We start from the raw sequence: 18,458 nt of genomic DNA on the forward strand, positions 1-18,458 counted from the left end.
GATCTCCCCCTTCGACCCTGCTCTATCTCACCACTCTCCGCCAACCCCCTTCCCTCTCCAGCCACATCCATCCCTCCAACCTGTCCCCGACGCTCCCTTACGCTCTGCGGTGATCCCCTTCAATCTTCGTCCCTCCTCGTCACTCCCTGAACTGTTCGTTCCTCAACGTGTGCGCACGTGAATCCCACCCCCGGATTTTCCAGGGGCGGCTACGTTCAGGGCTCGTAGGACGTAACTGCTCGCGCGGCGGTCGAGGCGGCGGGGGTTGACGGGTGGAGCGGGGGTGGCTGCGCGGGGGATGGGAAGGGATGCGGGGTGGGGAATGCAGGCACTATGAGGCGGCGGGAGCGCAGGACACCATGATGAACGTGATTGCCCTTTCCGGCTGGCAAACACTGGGGCTATTGGATTTTTATCAGCTGCTGCTGCTGCTACTGTTGTTGCTACTGCTGCTTTTGTCGTTGTTGCTGATCGCGCGTCGGTTGTGCGATCGGCGTGGCAATTTTTCACGAAATTTCCAGTTGTAACTAGGCGGCGGACACTGCTAGTTCGTTCGCGTATTAATTAATCTGAAATTGATCACGCCTGTGTCTGACGTTCCTTTACGAGCGGGAACGTTAGCCGCGAAGGAGAAGCAAAGACAAGGATGAAAGGAAAGGTTTAGTTTGCTGAGATATGTTCCTTTAAAGGAGGAAGAACATTTCCTTAAGATCGACATCATGACCACTTTAAAGTTATGTTAAAGTATGTGAGGGCGAGTTAATCCGACAAGGCAGCACTGCCGGTATTGGTGCCTCACAACTACCACAGCAACGCTCGTGTGCAGGTAAGGTGCAGTAAATGGAAAAAAATGTCCTTTACGATCTTCACAATAATTACTGAGAAGTCAGTTAAAAAATATCAGCGTGAATCTGTAAGATTCTAGCTCTATAGGCACAAATAAAGAACCTGTCAGACGTGTATAGTTTTTTGGTAAAGCAGATGACACACAGAAAAACATAACGTAAGTGTAGTAAGACTTGAGCAGTAAGAAAACTGAACGATCACAACCGATTATTGTTGGATCATAAGAAGAGTCATCGGCTGTGCTTGCTTACTGCAAACTTCAATTTGCTTACTGCTCAAGTTTTACTGCTTACGTTTTTCTGTGTGTTCCCGACCTAACTGCGGATGGCTAATGATATAGTATGTATTATATTACACTTGTTTTCGTTGTTGCCAGAAGATTGTAAACAAACAAAACGGATTGAGACATGCCTATATTTCCTTATTACACCGTGATTATTTATTGGACACAAAAGTTCCTTCATATTTTCCGATAACACTCGAATTTCGAAAGAAATTAATGAGAATGAAAATGTAATCAGGTTTCAATTGACTCATTTGTGACAGTTCTGGGACGATAAAAGAGAGATGTACATGTCAAAAGTCCGTTGTCCGTTCATTTTTTCATTCTTCTTTTTCAAAAGTTGTCCCGGATTCGCTGACTACGTCATCAATGTGTTCGCCGTGGTACGTATGCCAAAGACAACGCTAATAATTCGTGTTTGGCCACGGACCAACCTCGAGCAGACTGTAGCATGTGTGCCGTTGTTTGCTGAAGTGACGACGACGACGACGACGAAGCGAGGAAGCGAATTAGGGTGAGAGTGCGCGCGCGCGAAGCGTTAATGTTAAACAAATACACCGTGGCAAAATAAAGTGCAACAAGGCGTGGTCGACAGATGTCCAGCACCTTCTGGATAAATATTTAATCGCCTCTTTATACACAGGAACTGTGCGGGAATTCTAGCCCCCTCTGTTCTTTTACGCCCGTGCTTTTCGATATGCATCGTGATGCGCAAGCCACAACTTGCGTTATTAATTCAACAAATATTAATAAAATAAATAACTGTCTGATTCAATAAAAACAAAAGATTTGACATTTTTTCAATTGAAATCAACGAACCGTTTCGTGGTAAACTGTATTGTTTCAAGAGAGTGAATCCAAGTCGAACAGACAGAAACACCGAATCTAAAGGAACCCTTTTCTCCGTGAGACGTTGATATCAATACATATAAATATAAGTAATACTCGCTGATACACTCTACAATGGCCGATCCACGGACCACGGCACCCATCTCGAACGAGCCAGTAGCCTAGTGATAGTCGTTCGCGCGCGCAATATTGTTTAGTCAAGCGCCGACTATTCCCGTGTCGATGGCGATGGTCAAAGTAAATATCGAAGCATTAGGGATTCCGCGGCAGCACCGCACGATCGTGCAATTTGCGCTGTGCTTATCCGTTCGGTTCACCCTACGTTCAGGCATCGTCGAGATTTTCCCTTCTCGAGCCAGTTAACCGCGAATCCTGCCCGCTTGTCTCCTGACCTCGGCTCGATCTAATTCGGCATAGCGGCGAGGTATAATTTCGCAACATATAATTATTTTGACGTTCTCCGCTATAAATACACACGTAGAATTTGATTTATTTGCCGCACATACCGAAACTCATAAATAAAAGCATAGAATATTCAGCGGTATCTCATGTGAGTTCATTTGGCTGGATCTTGTTTTCGATTACAAAGATACTTAATGTCGAATAAAGAGATGCAAAGGAAACGATGCTCGGAAAGTTTTCGTTCGAAAAAATAAACGGTAATTTACGATGAAAGACTTTTTTTCGAGAATGAAAAGAAATATGCAGTGTTAGAATTATTATACCTGCGTGTCGTATATCAAATATATGTCACTTAGGAGTACGTTGTAAAATATTTCAAGTACGACACAAGCGGCGGTAATTTTGCATTTTCATCGACTTCGTAATAAAATACATTTTATCAGTGCGACTGAAGAGGCTCATCAGTAAAATTGGCATTATTTCGTAATTGAGAGAACGTATTAACTACATACCGTTGAGTTCCGCTCAACTCTGATTCATTCGTAATGGAATCGTTCCGGCGATCGTAGCAATAAAAGTGAATGTCTCCACGCTACACGGAGCAGACCTTAATTAAGACTGAGATGGCAGAGTGATGCACCCCCTTCCCCCTCCAAACTTCACCCTAACTTATTTCCTTAATTGAAAGTCTGGACTGTCGCAATTCGCGTGTATACATGTAATAGAAACGGTAATACAGGAAATATAAAAAAAATAACAATGCTGATCAATTCCGCGTAATACTTTCTTCTTCTGCTTTTTGTTTTATGTGCACCAATAGCAGATAGAAATACTTTTAACATCAAGTTGAAAAAGTGAGCCTTGATTTATATAATTTTTTACGGATAATAGTCAGTTACATTATCTGATATCTGATAACGTTGGATATGTTACGAAAATTTACTCGAGTAAAAAATATAATCGCACAACATCTTAATGAAGAAACGTCGACTTCTTGGCGTCATTAAAGTCCAATCGCAAGATTGCTTCGAGAAATCGATATTAGCTATTGTTTTCTTTGCCCCTGATGGCGAGGCCAATTTTTATCAAACACACTCTCAAAATCAGGATAGCGCCACAGTGCAACATATGTGCAATTGAGAGTCTGCAGTATTACCGAATTCTTTCCAAAGTGCGTTCCCTCCGTTCCGGAATAAGGACTTAGGTAGAGATATTCTCTTCGAGAAGATCGACTCAGTGAAGAGGAAAGCTTCCGTAGTAGTTCCGTTATCGTTCTCGACGCCTGATTGGATTGAAACAACTGTGAGCGTAGAGTTGGTAATAGTTGGTCAATAAAAATGTCATGAGATAAGTGGTGCTCCCTCCAGCATTGTGGATTCATCTTCGCCGGCGTAACGGTCGAACCGCAATAATCTCAGGTCAAGTGGGTCGTTGTTGTTGGACTTTATACGCGGAATGACGTGCCGTACGAGACGTGAAGTATTCTCTGCGGTGCGCGCATTCTGCTCAATGCATCTCTTCTCTTCTTTCTCGTCTCTCTTTCTCTTTTTCTCTCTCTCTTTCTCTCTCTCTCTCTCTCGCTTTCCCTCTTCCTCCCCCTTCAACCCTCGGTCGAGCCGACATTCCCGATGCGCCGTTCTCCGCGGATGATACCCAGCAGGACAGTTTTTAATCACTGTAAGTGGATCTACATAGAACTCGCAATTACCGGCGCACACTCTGGCATGGGCCCCTTGTGTATCAGCTCAGCCCCCGACACCAGCCGCCAGAGCCCGGGCGAATGTTTTCCCCATTTCATCCCTCCGTACCAGCGACTGCAACCCCTCGTCTCCCGGAATCGTCTCTCGTTCCCAGCCCTACACCCTCTTCCGTCCTCGCCCGTCCTTCCCATCTCGTTCTGTCCTGCTCCATCTCGTTTTATTTTGTTCTCTCTTTCTTCTTTCCGCCTTCACCCTCTTTTTCTCGTTCCCTATCTCTATCTCTCTTTCTCTCACTTTCTTTCTGTCTGTCTGTCTCTCTCTCTCTCTCTCTCTCTCTCTCTCTCTCTCTCTCTCTCTTTCTCTTTTCATATCGTTCCAAGGATCTCGAGTCTCTTTCTCGCACTTCTCTCAAGGTCCTCCCTTCACAGAAAGCCACCTCTCTTTTGCCATTCGCTCTTCTCTTTTGCTCGTTTGATTTCTTCCCCTTATACCCTGGTTTCTCCTTTCCCGACCTCTGCCCTGTTCTTCGTTCCCGGCCCTTTCCGTCCCTTTGAGAACGAACGCTCCGACCCGCTCGTCTCTGTCTTTCATTCGCGCAAGACGGAGGAACGTCTTGTTTCACTTGACAGCGACATATCCCGCCGAGGCTGGGAAATTCACGTTGATTTTTAGACCGCATTGTTCGTATGTACTCCAGAGGCCGCGGGATTGTTCTCTCCAACTTTCAACTTCAACATGGATCTCTTGCGCAAATTTCTAGTCGAAGCTGAAGTACCAATCGGTGAAATGATAGAAAGAAATTATTCGCGCCGATTTTAGCTTCTGTAATATTGCCCGCTTGGAGCAAAAATAAGTCCATAATACTTGATTTTTATTGTACTTTAATATTCATGTTGCTATTTGTATTTTATATCCTTTAAACGTTCTCCCACGTTCACTCTGTCTATGCCAATATTGTTCTTAAAGATTTCGTTTTTTCAATTTCCAGTAATCAAAAATTGCATTTCTGAATAGAATTTTTACTAGATGAAATATTTTGGGTATATTCTCTTTTTTCTTTCGTGCATGCACACGCGTGTATGAATACCTTAATTTATCATCAATTAATTTATTTTAAATTAATTTATCTTTACTAACGTTAAATAATATTAATAATAATATTAATTATGTTCCATTTGCACGTACACGCATCAATTTTGTATCGTACACGAGTATCAATTTTGTATTAATTATTACGTGTCTATATTCAGCGTTAACAAGAGTATCATTAATTAAAAAACTTCATTGATTAACAATTTCGCAACATCGCGTATTATTCAGTCAAATGATTCTGTAGCAAAACTGTGACGTGTATTAACAATGTATAGTGATATTTCTGATATTTCGAAGAATTGACCTTTACAAAATCATAAAAATATTACTTTGAACATTTGATTATCATTCAGGGTAATTTTTCCAACTTGATGTTAAAAGTACTTCTATCTGCCTACGACTATTGCTACATACACGCGCCCTGTATACGTTTTATATTGAATCAAGAGTAAATTCTTGGTTTAATTTTAAATGGATTTGTTCTTAATAGAATTTCAACTGGTATTTCGACTAGTGATCAATTGGCGCTATGGACAAACGTGAATGCAATACAAAATGCCGTAGTTAATCCTTGCGAGAGTTTCCCCGTGTTTTCTGCTCATTCCGCATCGTCGATACGCCTCTATTCACGGGTGAATATTAATCTCGTTAGTGGCGAAAAATGCGACTTCGATCGCTCTTCCCATATTGAAACGTGATTGGCGCCGTAACCTTCCCCGCGATACTTCAGCCTGCACTTGACATCACAATTTAGAGATAGACACACACACACACACACAGAGAGAGAGAGAGAGAGAGAGAGAGAGAGAGAGAGAGAGAGAGAAGGGCAGGAGTGGTAGAACAGGTTCAAAGAGTATTATGCACAGTTCTGTTACTCTATTGCGATAATGGAATTGTAATTCATACCGGATGACATGTGACTCAGGGCGGTGAAACGTGCCGCCACGCGACAACTCGTGTGTCGCAGTGAATGGTACGTGCAGTGCAAGGATGCAAGTATAAAGTATAGTCCACACGAGGATCCCGCGGCGATGGTGCGTCATACGAAATTCGCTACGATCCCTCGTGGGACCGTTCGCGGGAAAACTGAACTCTTCAGAAACGAGTCAGAGTCTCACGGCCAATGATGTGCACAATTTTTACACACCGTGATTGCAACCGAGCCGTTACAGATCGCCGTGTGTACGGGCCTTAAAGCGACGGCGACGAGATCCCTACTAATCGGAAGTCGCCGGTCGTCCCTTCGCGACGCGCGACTGCCGTTGCGTGGCGCCAGTCCAATCGGCAAGAGATGTGGGTCAGTGCTGATTAATCTCACGTCACGCTCGTCGCTGATAAGCGGCGCAGAGACGAAAATGCCGAATGGCACCTACAGGTATAATTCAATTGCCGAATGATTCGTTATTGACCTCCTCGAAGACGGACGAACTAGAGAAACGAAAATTGTCAGACTTTAGGGACCTCCGCTTGTGACCTGAATAAGCGCGAAAAATTAGCGCGTCCGAGAAGAAATCACTTGGCCGAGATGGATATTCTTTATAAGCGGACGTTATCGACGCGCGTATGATACGTGTATATGTGTGTGTGTGAGAAATAAAGCGAAGGTTGCCAGAGGTACGTATGATGTCATTTTAATTCCTTGAAACGAAAACAAAAGTCCATACCAACGAGAGTTCTATACCTGATTAGAAATTTATCTCATGCTCCTGATCAGATTGATCCTTATCTAGTTATCTGGCTTGCATAAAGTGATGTTATAGGTTGTTAGATATAAGTGTTGTTAGATCTTGGTAAATTGTGTAACTTATCGTGGCAATCTGGATCTTATTAATAACAAGGATAACTAATAATTAGTCTGTTATGAATAATTAAAATTCGGTAACATATCATTTTAGACAAATTAAGTAATTCATCGGGATCAGAGGACCATGGAATAAATTTCTAGTTGGCTTGCGTTTTTCGCAATACTTATTAAGAATTTAATTAAAAAATATCAGCGAATAGGCGTGCAGCGAAGTGAGATGAAATGAGCTCTGTAAATGCAACTCGAGGGAAATGCCTTAGGTTTGTTTAGAACACAATGATGAAAAAGACGAATGTGACGGAAAAAGTTGTGAAAGTTTCGAGATGTTAATCAGCTTGGAGAAAATGATATAATCGTTTTATGTCTTTCCAACAATAACGGAAAATTGAATGTATCGTTTGCCGATTGTCTCGTCGCACACGCGAATTTTTCTAGCGAAATGGTTTTTCTAGCAAGTATCGCCCCCCCCCTCTCCACCCTATCGATCAATTGCCGCGTTGGTCACTTTATTTGGAAAGAGCAAAATTGTTATCAACGACTGTCAAAACGAGTGAGCCATCTTTGTGGGAAAAAAGAAATTGTTATTGACAGTACGAGTAATAATCTCGATAAAAGACGTCGCTTTGGTATCGCGTACACGGCACGGCTATATGCAGAGCCAATTTATTAATATTTTACACACACAATGGATATTACTGTTGTTAATAATACAGTTGCGCCGAACCGTACGACTCGCTAGAAATATGAATAGAGTTGTCACTAGCGATAAGCGAGAAGCGCGATCGCGTTGTTACACCAAATCACTCTTTTTCAACAATTCATTACAGCTACCTTACGAATGCAGCGTACGCCGCAACAGAATTTTCCGAAAGTTGCATGTTTTTGTCACAGAAAAAATATTTTCTGAATTAAAAATTGTAATGCAATTTTCACGAAATAATTCTGAAATGCTGAAAGGATTTTTTTGAGTGTTCAGCCTGCATCACGACGTCGGCGTTGACGCGTCAGTTCCCCATAAGGGATCCCGAAATTTTCATTCATGACACCGACACCCCGCGCGTTTTCGCTGTTAATTAAATATTCTTAATATTCCACCTCGCTCGTCGCAAAACGTCGTGTTCGCGGGGACGCTTTTATGGGTGGCGCGCAGAGGCGCGTAGCAGCCGATCTCTCTCGCGCACGGCGATCAGGTTATAGCCGCTGCATAACGTATAATGTTACAGATTCAATCATCTTTCGGGTATTTTTATCAGCGTCAGCCGCGCCAACGAGAAGCGACGGGATATTTCTACGCGGCGTAACGCGCGCGCGTCGAGAGAATCCCGACTATCAATAGCACGCTGACTTAGTTATGCGCCCCTTACTTCGGGCGCTGCCAACTAGAATTCCGATATCCGTTAGTGCCGGCCTGTTGTCGCAATGTAATCCGATCCAGCGTGTTTTACCCTCTTCTTAAGGTGCGCCGACCTGTGCGTTTCGCGCCATAATTACGCCCGATCAATTGCTATTACGGTGTTAATCGCGACCTCAGACTCGTTTCGCGATATTTCAAATTCGAATTTCGGAATCTAGCTTTGGTTCTCCGAGCAAACTGAAGTAAACAAAGTCGATAATAGTCAGGGAGAAAGAAGGTGGAGGAGAGAGAGAAAGAAAGAAAGTAAAAAAAATGAACTTCGTTTAATTTACAAAATAGCACGTTCAATTAATCCCCTCTGATTTAATCAGCTTGGATCGGACTAAAATAGTTGTGTCTAAAATAGTGTGCTGTCAGTGTAAACCGGATAGTTCTTACATCCAAATACCTATTCGGTACTCGAATTTACGTCTGTTACTTGGATACTCGGGTGTTACCCGAAATAATCGGATACACTCGGTTATTTCGATACTTGGAATGAAAAATCGCCAGACATATAATATATAATGACATATAATCTGCGTGTCCCGGGCAGCGATATTGTTTTATACTTAATGCAATAACTTATTGATACACGCATGTCAAAGGGAAAATGCATCGAATCTTTTTGGCAAGCTATCAAAGGAGCAAGCTGTAATTGGATATGAGCGCGGAATCAGTTAAAATAGCAGTCGGAACGCGCAAAGTAAATAGATGGAAATAGATTCTTCTGCTTTCGCGGATTTTTATCTGCTACTTTGAACACGTGTTAGCCGGAGTCTCGAAAAGTAATTCGTAACTTTTAATGCCGTTAGAGTTGCGAGTCACTTGCGGTGATTACAAAATCTGTACTGCTCGGATACTCGTGTATTACTCGAGGTAATAAGGCACCTTGATGCCTGGAAAATCAAAAGTAACGAGTATTACTCAGGTAATACTTTGGTATGCTGTTTATTATTGATTCTCTTCATCGACATATGAATATATGTACGAAGTCTTTTACGAGGGCAAGCTGAAGTCAGTGCCAAGGCTGAAAGTATAAGCACTTTACGTAGTTCCGCGGCTTCTTCAAATATATTCAGCTTTTGCTGTCATTATTTCATGTTGAAAAATGTCAAGTTCATGCCATGAACAACATCGAGGGTGTCGTGTTTCGCGGATATTTTGTAGTGTACTGTCGAGTGTTGGACTGTAGTCGGAATTCGGTAAGAAAGCGCTTCTACGAACGAAGAATGGCAAATATTAATGAGCTCAGTGATCATGCTATGTTAAGTGCGTCTGCTAAGTTTCATTCTCTTCACATAATTTTCGCATAATTAGACAAGTAACAAACAGACTCGTGGAATAATGACAATGACAAAAACAATCTATTTGAAAGAGAGCGAGAGAGAAGGAGGGAGGAAACAGTCTATCTAAAAGAATTTTAAAGAAAAGGTAGCCGCGGTGGGCAATGCTTAAGAAAGAGTTTCGAGAAAGCATGTATCCACATAACGTGGTTTATGCATCGCGTGCTAGGTAAAACTAGAAGAAGAAGGAGAGATAGGGAGAAGGAGAGCGAAGTAGAGAGAGGCTGCGAAATTGGGGTAATAATAGGAACTAATGGGGAGGTATCTCAAGAGTGAGATATAGAGAAGAAGAAATATAATAGTGGGTATAAAACGCGCGGGGCGAAGAAAGAGTTTAACGGAAATATTGTGCCGCGTATAACTCAATTGATACTATGCGCTAAGCGGAAACTATAGATAGCGAGGGAAGGAAAAAAAGAGGTAGTAATGGCAGCCGATTAGGAAGGTACCCCTGGCGGCAGGACGAGCGGGATGAGAGGCGGTTGCGGGGGAAGGGGGAGGAGGAGGAGGAGGAGGAGGAAGCCAATGACTCGCGATGCGAGAGGGAGGAAATTTTATCGAGCAGCCGCCATCGACGAGATGGAGGGCCGAGAGGGATGGATGGCCGACGGGGGTGAGTCGGAGGGTAGGAAGACAACGGGAGTAGGGTAACTCGCGGCAGCGAGCGAACGAATCACGAATAAAGGGACGAGGGAACTCTTGAGGGACTGCGCGCGTTCTGTCAGGACGAAGGAGGAAGAAGAGGAGGAAAAGGAGGAGGAGGAGGAGGAGGAGGAGGGAGAGGAGGAGGATGGACGAGGGTGGAGGGTGGCGAAGGAGGGCAAAGTCGAGCAGACAAAGGACTTACCCCACCGCGGCAGAATCAACCTCGCCGGAGATGGCGGTTGCGCCGCGAACCCGCAAACTACTCGGGTATTAATAGTTATCTCGCGCTTCATTATCGCGCGGTCCTCGCTCGTGATATGCGCGAGAACACGCGACTTGTTCAACGTCGACGCGGAACAAGACGTGATTGCGGACGAACGCGCCCGTGTAATTGCGTCTTCTCCCGGACACTTCTGCGTGTCGCAAAGCTCTCGGCTCACTTGTTTCTACGAGTTCTGCTCGGTCTAAGAAACACCTTCGAATCGTTTACAATTTCCCGACACGCTCGCAATACTCGCCGCACTGCCAGGAGGTTGTAAATAAATCGAAGACATCTTCTTTGAGCTGTGTGCTCCACAGAGCTTGTTTCACCGTTTCCCTGCGCTCCCTCACTCATTGATATTCTTCCATTGATTTTTTAACAGCTGTTGCGAGAATTGTAGAAAATTGCAGGACTTTTTCGTCGCTTTTAATGCGCTTGCACGTAAGTGTCAATATGGTAATTGTCAGACACCCTATATAGATGTGAGCCGTTGACCAACAATCTGTCACTCGGTGCTGGGCCACCAGTACCTGACAAATAATTGATTGCTTGCTTAAACAGTGCCGTTATACATTGTTTTACGGCGATACTCCAGCAGCGCGACCTACTCATATATTATCTATCTGCGTCTATTTATATTTGTTAGAAATTAATTATTCTGACCACACGCACGCAAATGCATATATGTATTTGATTATTTATACGGGGACAAAATGTAAATAAATCTAGTGCTGAAATGTCCACACATCGGTGTGAAACGTTTCAGCGGTAACATTATTATTATTATTGACATTGAACATTATGGAAATTACATATTATCGTTAGGTCATTATTATTTATCACTCTTGGGCTCTGGTTAACTAATTCAATGGGCCGGTATTAGTTCAACATAGAAAATTCGGAAAATCAATAATAGCCTAATACTGAATCGACTGCAAAACGTTATGTGTAGAGACTGTTATAAAATTATTTGGAAGCAAGTGCTGTTAAATAAATATAAAAGTTACGTCGCGTTACATAGTTTAGATCAAAACTGGGGAGAATTAGAAAAAGAGTAATAAAAGATCCAAGTGGATTCGGAAAGGAAATTCATTTCGAATGATTTACGAAGCTCGCGTGCAGGACCACGTAAACCGGATAAAATATTAAAAAATGAAGATAACTGTAAAAATAAAGCACGTGTATTTTACACCGGATATCAGTGTTTCGAGAATGCTCCCTCCTTTCGCTTTTCTTACGACAGAATAAGCAGTTTTATTTCCACTCGTCGCTCAAAAATACCGACAAATATTTTTAAAACCGTGATTTTTCAATGGACGCTAATTTAATGAATCCCAGCGTTAGCGAAGGATAACTTTTCGCTTCTCGTCGCGTGCTTTTATATTCTACGAACAATTTATACCGTAATATCGGCAAAATAAATTGATAATTGTATGATGAACAATCGAGCGCGCTTTATTATACTTCGCGCTCACCTTAACCTTCGAATTAAAACTACGTAATCTTTGCTATCTTTCCGATACTAAAAACATTGGAATGCTAAAGATAACGGAGAAGATTATAAAGCATAGGAAAAACCTATTTAATTGAAATGAGAGCATAAATATTACAGTAGCAGGATCAAGATATATTGAAATGCTGAAACGTGTAAAATATCTAATGCCGATTATTATTAATAACACCGTGATTGCTATTAATTATTAATCATACCGACTATTATTAATTATTAATTACTCGTATCGATGTTACAAGATGAAGAGAGCTGACAGCAGCGTCGATAGTTCGCGAGAAGGAACGTTTTATCATGTTATTACGTACAATCAAGAATGCGACCGGATTGTAGCGCGAGTTTTCTCTCGAGTTATTGTATTTCGACTGACACAACGGTACCAGCGAACATCGACGACGTTAGGGTCAAGGGGTTAACGGCAGCTTAAGTAACTGGCAAGCCTCCGCCACCGCCGCCGTCGCGGAGCTGATCGCATCGTCGTCGTGGAAAAGTGAATTACATACGTCGGAATATCAAGCGGTCGCCGCAAATAGCGAGCGCGATTCGGTTCCACTCCAGTCGTCGACGAATCGCCTCTCCTCTAATCTCGCTTGCCGTGTAATAATATCGCGATCGCCGATGACGAACGTTATATTAATCCGCGCCTACGTCTCGAGAACGGGAGAGATAAGATTAAATTTATTGCTCTCCCACCTTCCTTCCTACCATGGACGAAACCGACGAGATCGTCCGCGCTTCTCGTCGTCGTCGTCGTCGTTGATAATCTGAATGAGATTCGGCGAGGTGCTTAAGTGATGCACGTCAGTCGGGAAATCTAACTTTAGGACCCTCTAACGTCTGGCGGACTGTCTAATCGCGTTACCGTGCATGTACCTCACCTGCCTTGCCTTGCCCTGCCCTGCCCTGCCCTACCCGTGGCACCTGTGTCTTCAGGCGAGCGAATAATTCGGGGATGTCTTTTCATGGAGAAGAAAGGAGGAAAGTCTACGAGAAAGACGTGACAGACAAACACGTTGTTTTGTCATGTAAGATAGCCGTTCAGCCGATGTATCCTATATAGGATAAGTCTTGCCACAAAGCCAATGTTTGGCTGATCTGTGTTAGTCAACTATCAGCCGAAAATCTATCATCCAATACTAGATCAGAACTAGCAAATATACGGAGAGAATTTTATAGTAAAGATTACTTGTAGAATTTTTGATAAATATAAACTTCAGTGTCGCGATTTATCGGCAAAAGTCGGCAGATTAATCGGCATTATGTAAATGGCTATCAAACTTTGATCTTTCGATAGGTTTTAAGTGAATTTTTATCAATACACTTTTAATATGAGACTTGATTATCGAATACTTAAGTGTTATCATTCTATTCAACGTGTTTGTTAGACTCTAAGTTAGGTCTGTTTAATATGAAAATTTTTCTCTCATATTATTTCGTAGAAAAATAAGGAACGAGCGAAATTTTAGAAATATTCAAATATTTCAAATATTTTTGAGAGATTAAAATATATGAATAATATCTTAATCACTGAAAGAATATATTAGAAATTTAGTATATTACAGTCACACGTACATCTTGATTTTCACGACAAATGCACTTATGGAATCGACGTAAATCGAATCGCGTAGAGTGAGAACACTTTTTTTGAACTCAGTTGTGTCACGTTCAAGAAAATTTAGTCTGTTTGCCAAACTACTGTAAATTGGGAATTAAACCTCATGCATAAAAGATAGATCCCCGATTTGCGTTGTGATCGAATTTCCGAAAATTACTGTGTAAATAAAATTGCAGGAAGCGAGAGGAATTTTTTTTCGCGAGAAATCACGATTTATCGTTTAATGTCGTATTTCTGTGTATATCGTATTGTTAACAAGAGAAAAGGTAAGACGATATTATGCAATCGGAGTCCCGCGTAGTGTGCGCGCGCGAGAAGGAATTTTTGAATAATATCCGTACAATTCCTAAACCGTTCATCTCTCGCGCGAGAAGTTCATGATAATCCGTCAAGCGTATTAGACAGTATAATCCATCAGCTTGCGACCTGCAGGTAGCCGTGAAAACGAAAATGGAGCCTGTAATGTAATTATACCACGCTCCTTCTGCCAACTCACCCTCGACTTTCCGCCGACATCCCTCTCTTTGCACGGACTAAGGGAACTGCGCGATATGCAACGTAAAATGACATATGAGCCGAGAGAGACAACGTCGATTCTTTTCTTCCTCGTGATCGTGAGAAATGATTTTCGACCGTCGAGTCGCCCGTCACATCGTCCGATATTCCCGACGCCTCGCGCATCAGCGACATTGAATTTTCATTGGAAAATTCGTGTTCAACGTGCGCCTCGCAGGAGTCGAACTTTTCTCAATCATAAGAAGCCGGAAGTTAATTAAACCGTAATCTTTTCGTCAATTTAACGCGGAGTTTCGCAAATGGAAATTAACAGTTCAACGTGAGTAATGCACCGACCTGCACTCTAGCTTCCGTCAGGTCGATCTTCATGGCGATCTCCTCTCTGGTGTAGATGTCCGGGTAGTGCGTCTCCTGAAACGCGCGTTCCAACTCTTTCAGCTGGGCCGACGTGAATGTCGTTCGTATCCGACGTTGTTTTCTCTTTTCCGCGAGACCATCGTGTCCCGAGTAAGCTTTATAGCCCAAACCGCCTGAAATCAAAATACAAATGCACGCAAGGTTAACATAAAGCTTTTGTAAGCCCTAGCTCTTGTTTCTTCAATTTCAATTTTCACGCAACCTCAACTTCAAATTACACTCAGCTTCCTCCAGAAGCGTGTTTGCTTTTCGGAATTCTTCACGTTCATGCAAATTTGCTCGATTTCGGTGATCTTCGGGGATCACTTGGATGCTCTAATCGTTATCTTTTGCACAATAGCATTATGTGAGAAAGGAAGCCTTGACATTTTTACACGCAATGAAGTGTGGAAATTGAGGCAGTCTTTGCCTGATTTGGCTTCCGCGGATTTGTTTTCAACATTTCGTGAACATATCCAGTTCACTTATTCAAGGAGAGAGGAACGACCTGAAACTGAAACTAAAGTTTCAGGTCGTTCTTCTTCTTAAAAAAGTAAACTGAAATGTTCATGAAGCTAGATCAAGTATTTCTCTAGAACGCAGAAGCCTAAAATATCAGAAGCAATTTTTATTTTCAAGAAGAAACCAATGAAGATAGCAAAAATTATTCTGGTCATAGTTATTCAAGTCAATATTGGAATGGCGAAGAATTGTGAAGAAATCTCTTCAGTTAATGAAAACAAAGGACAGCGTCGCGAAGTAACAACGAGTCTAACTGTATAAGAACATTTTGCATTCGCGTTTAACGATAAAAGTTTATATTTTAAGAAATGGACAAACTGATTGACCCTTGAAAATCAGCCCGAACGACCAAGATATCCCGCGCAGAAGAGTCAACATACCGTCTAGCTATCTCTATCACACTCCACTAATGATCTCACAAGCAATTCCTCAGGCCAATGAGTTCGGTCTATAAAACGTTAATTGAAGCATGACAGATACTACGTTGCATAATCTATCCGCGCGATATTCTCCGGCGGTGCGCCACGACGAAACACATGTGCGATGTTGAATTCAATCGAGATCAATTATCAACTAGGACGAAGGGAGCTTAGCGTCCCTGCTCGTGCGGCACGTTTAGCCCCTTCTAAATCGCCGAAACAAACACAGCAAAGCGTCGCGTATTCACAGCCCGACGGATTGACGTGCGTATAAAGGAGCTCCCGTTAAGCCGAGAGTCGGAATTACGAATATAGTATTATTATTTATTTACTGCGAACGCGGCGTTGCTAACGTTAATTTGTGACGAGCGATATGTCGGCTATTTCACGAGCTCACTCGTTCGAAATAGTGCGCGAAGACGTTCAGTCGAATTAGAGTGATTCGGCTTGAGAGAACGTGCAAAGTATCAACGTTGCATTTGTTCGAATATTGTATGAAACCCGCGTCAGTAGAAAATCGTGTCAAATAATTTTGCAGGATATGGTAGTAAGAATAGCGTTTGCAACGTAAAACAGAGGATCACTTGAGATTATGTGTACGGAGAAAAAAAATTTGATCGCGTTTGAATGTGAAATTTAATTTTAATGAACGGACCAACGTGCTTTTGTTAAAGAACACAGAGGTCCGTATTAATAATCGTCACTTGAAACTTGCTTCAGATAAGACACTCGGATCTTAATTTAGAGTTAGACCTGAGCTTCTCAGCTGAATCGCGATTGCAAATGTAATGTCACATATATTATATCATTCAAATAAAAACCTTTTATTTAACTCTAAATTCAGATTTGAATATTTCACACAGGACAAGTTGCAAGTAACGATTATTAATATGAACAAGAATTTCTGTGATCCTTATGACTCATATTTGACTCTAAAAATCAGAAAATCCGCTTTCTTTGAGCAGAATGCGTTAGTTCGTTCGTTACAAACTTGATACTAATACAAACATTTTTCTCCGCTTTGAAAAAAGAAAAAGTATTATTTGAAGCAATAACTTAATAAAATAATAATTTAAGGAAATAATAATTTGAGGTATCGTTGGTGCTTTTTCGAATTTATTAGTGCCTTAAGGTCGTTCTATATTAGTTGCAAGTCGATTACAACTCTTGTTGTGACAGCCAATCAGAAGCGTCAATAGCACCATTGATGCTTCTGATTGGCTGTCGCAATAAGAATTGCGTCTGCTTGCGATCGGATTGTAACTAATGTAGAACGACCTTTAAAGAGCTATCACGTCGCTAGAGGATACAAGAAAGTTGATACTAAATTCGTTAAGGAGTTTGTCGTTGAATTTCGACGTGGTGAGGATATCCTCTGCTCTGCTATATCAACGTCGCATCTTTTCATTGCTGTTTATTAATCTAACGTATTATTATCATACCGAGGAAAAGGGTCTTTCAGATCCGATGTTTAGATTCGCGCGCATGCTTCCGATGCAAATTGATAAATTCGGGCTAAAGCGTCGTATAATTTTTCCTACGCGGGAAGCGCGTTGTACGGATCGATATTATACGACTCTCCTTCGGCCTCTTTTTCTTTTTCATAAGCGCACTTCCACAATCAAGGCTTTCACCTACGAATCGACCATCGAGTCCTCGCGAACTACGGTCCTACAGGGACGGGAGAAAATGGGCGGAGAGCACGGACGCGAAGGTGAGCGCGTTACCTCGGTGACAGGATTTACTCTCCGCCTATCTTCGACTCTTTTTCAAGCATCCTGGCGGGATCCTGGCATCCCTTCGTTACGCAGCCGAGCCGCTTTTCCACGATTTTACGATTACGCACGGGTGCCTATGGCAATTATCGTACCAACGCTCGTGGCGGAGCGCACTAAACTGAACAGGAAAGTTCTCAAGCGTTTTGCAATCTTCATGATAATCATTAGGGAATTCATTAAAGAATATCATCGAACGAGTGCGTAACGATAGGATGAGTTCTAAAGGCGCTGTTCAAGAGGATCTTTCTAGGTTAATTGTAATCTCCTGGCAATGTAGACGATATAATAATATAGATATAACGTTGGATCGTACAACCCCACCAAACTACCACCAATAAAAAACTTTGGACTTAAAATTTTTGTGAAATACAAGTTGCTGTTTTTACTTTCCAGTGTCATCTTGTATAATAACGACAATTTGAGTATGAGAACTGTTCTGATTCAATTATTCATTCATCGGACGTTTATACATTTATTCGATCGATATAAACGCATTGCACAATTCCTGAAGACTTTTTAAAGTTCATCGTTAATTCCGGAAACTGTACTTGACAGTGAAACGGGGAATTCTGACGAAAGAATACATTTAATATGTGAAATGGAGGATCTTATACTTTCCTTTGATATTTACGAAGGATAATCTTAAACGGAATACAACGAAACATTTATTTTAAATGTGAATAACGCGATTATGATGATAAAGTCGGCTTGACAGTAACAAATGTCGCAAAGCGATTGTAATGTGTTCTAGAAAATTACGGTCTACGATTCTACCTGACACTTTGTGAGCCAACAATTCGTTCTCGTTCGATTAATTTGCATAACGTTTAGAGCGGCGCTGACTCGACAAACACATTATCAGTTTATAGAGAGCGGAGTGTACAAACACATGCGTATCATAGATTGTGGTTGTACTTTAAAAGTGCAGCAGCGGCGTTTCACAATATAACACGCGTAACGGTAGCACGTCCACTGCAATTCGCGTGAACTCGTCGGTCAATAACGTCAATACTACCTCGCCCGTCATTCGTCTCTACGGAGAGTGAAAGATAACAAATAACTATCCCTCCCCCCCCCCCC

At 42.1% G+C, this 18,458-nt stretch overlaps 1 protein-coding gene across 1 annotated transcript in view; it reads right to left on the reverse strand.

Moving 5' to 3' along the window:
- LOC116842694 (paired mesoderm homeobox protein 2A-like) overlaps positions 1 to 18,458 on the reverse strand; it is a 67,797-nt gene that overhangs the window by 48,540 nt on the left and 799 nt on the right. The window contains exon 2 of the mRNA XM_032812257.1: positions 14,600 to 14,793. Within this exon, the coding sequence (XP_032668148.1) occupies positions 14,600 to 14,793 (194 nt within the window). The remainder of the gene's footprint in view (positions 1 to 14,599; positions 14,794 to 18,458) is intronic.

The sequence above is a fragment of the Odontomachus brunneus genome, unplaced genomic scaffold, assembly GCF_010583005.1.
Source record: "Odontomachus brunneus isolate Ranch 3 - 2012 unplaced genomic scaffold, Obru_v1 Obru_scaffold_026, whole genome shotgun sequence".
In the NCBI taxonomy this organism is placed as follows: domain Eukaryota; kingdom Metazoa; phylum Arthropoda; class Insecta; order Hymenoptera; family Formicidae; genus Odontomachus; species Odontomachus brunneus.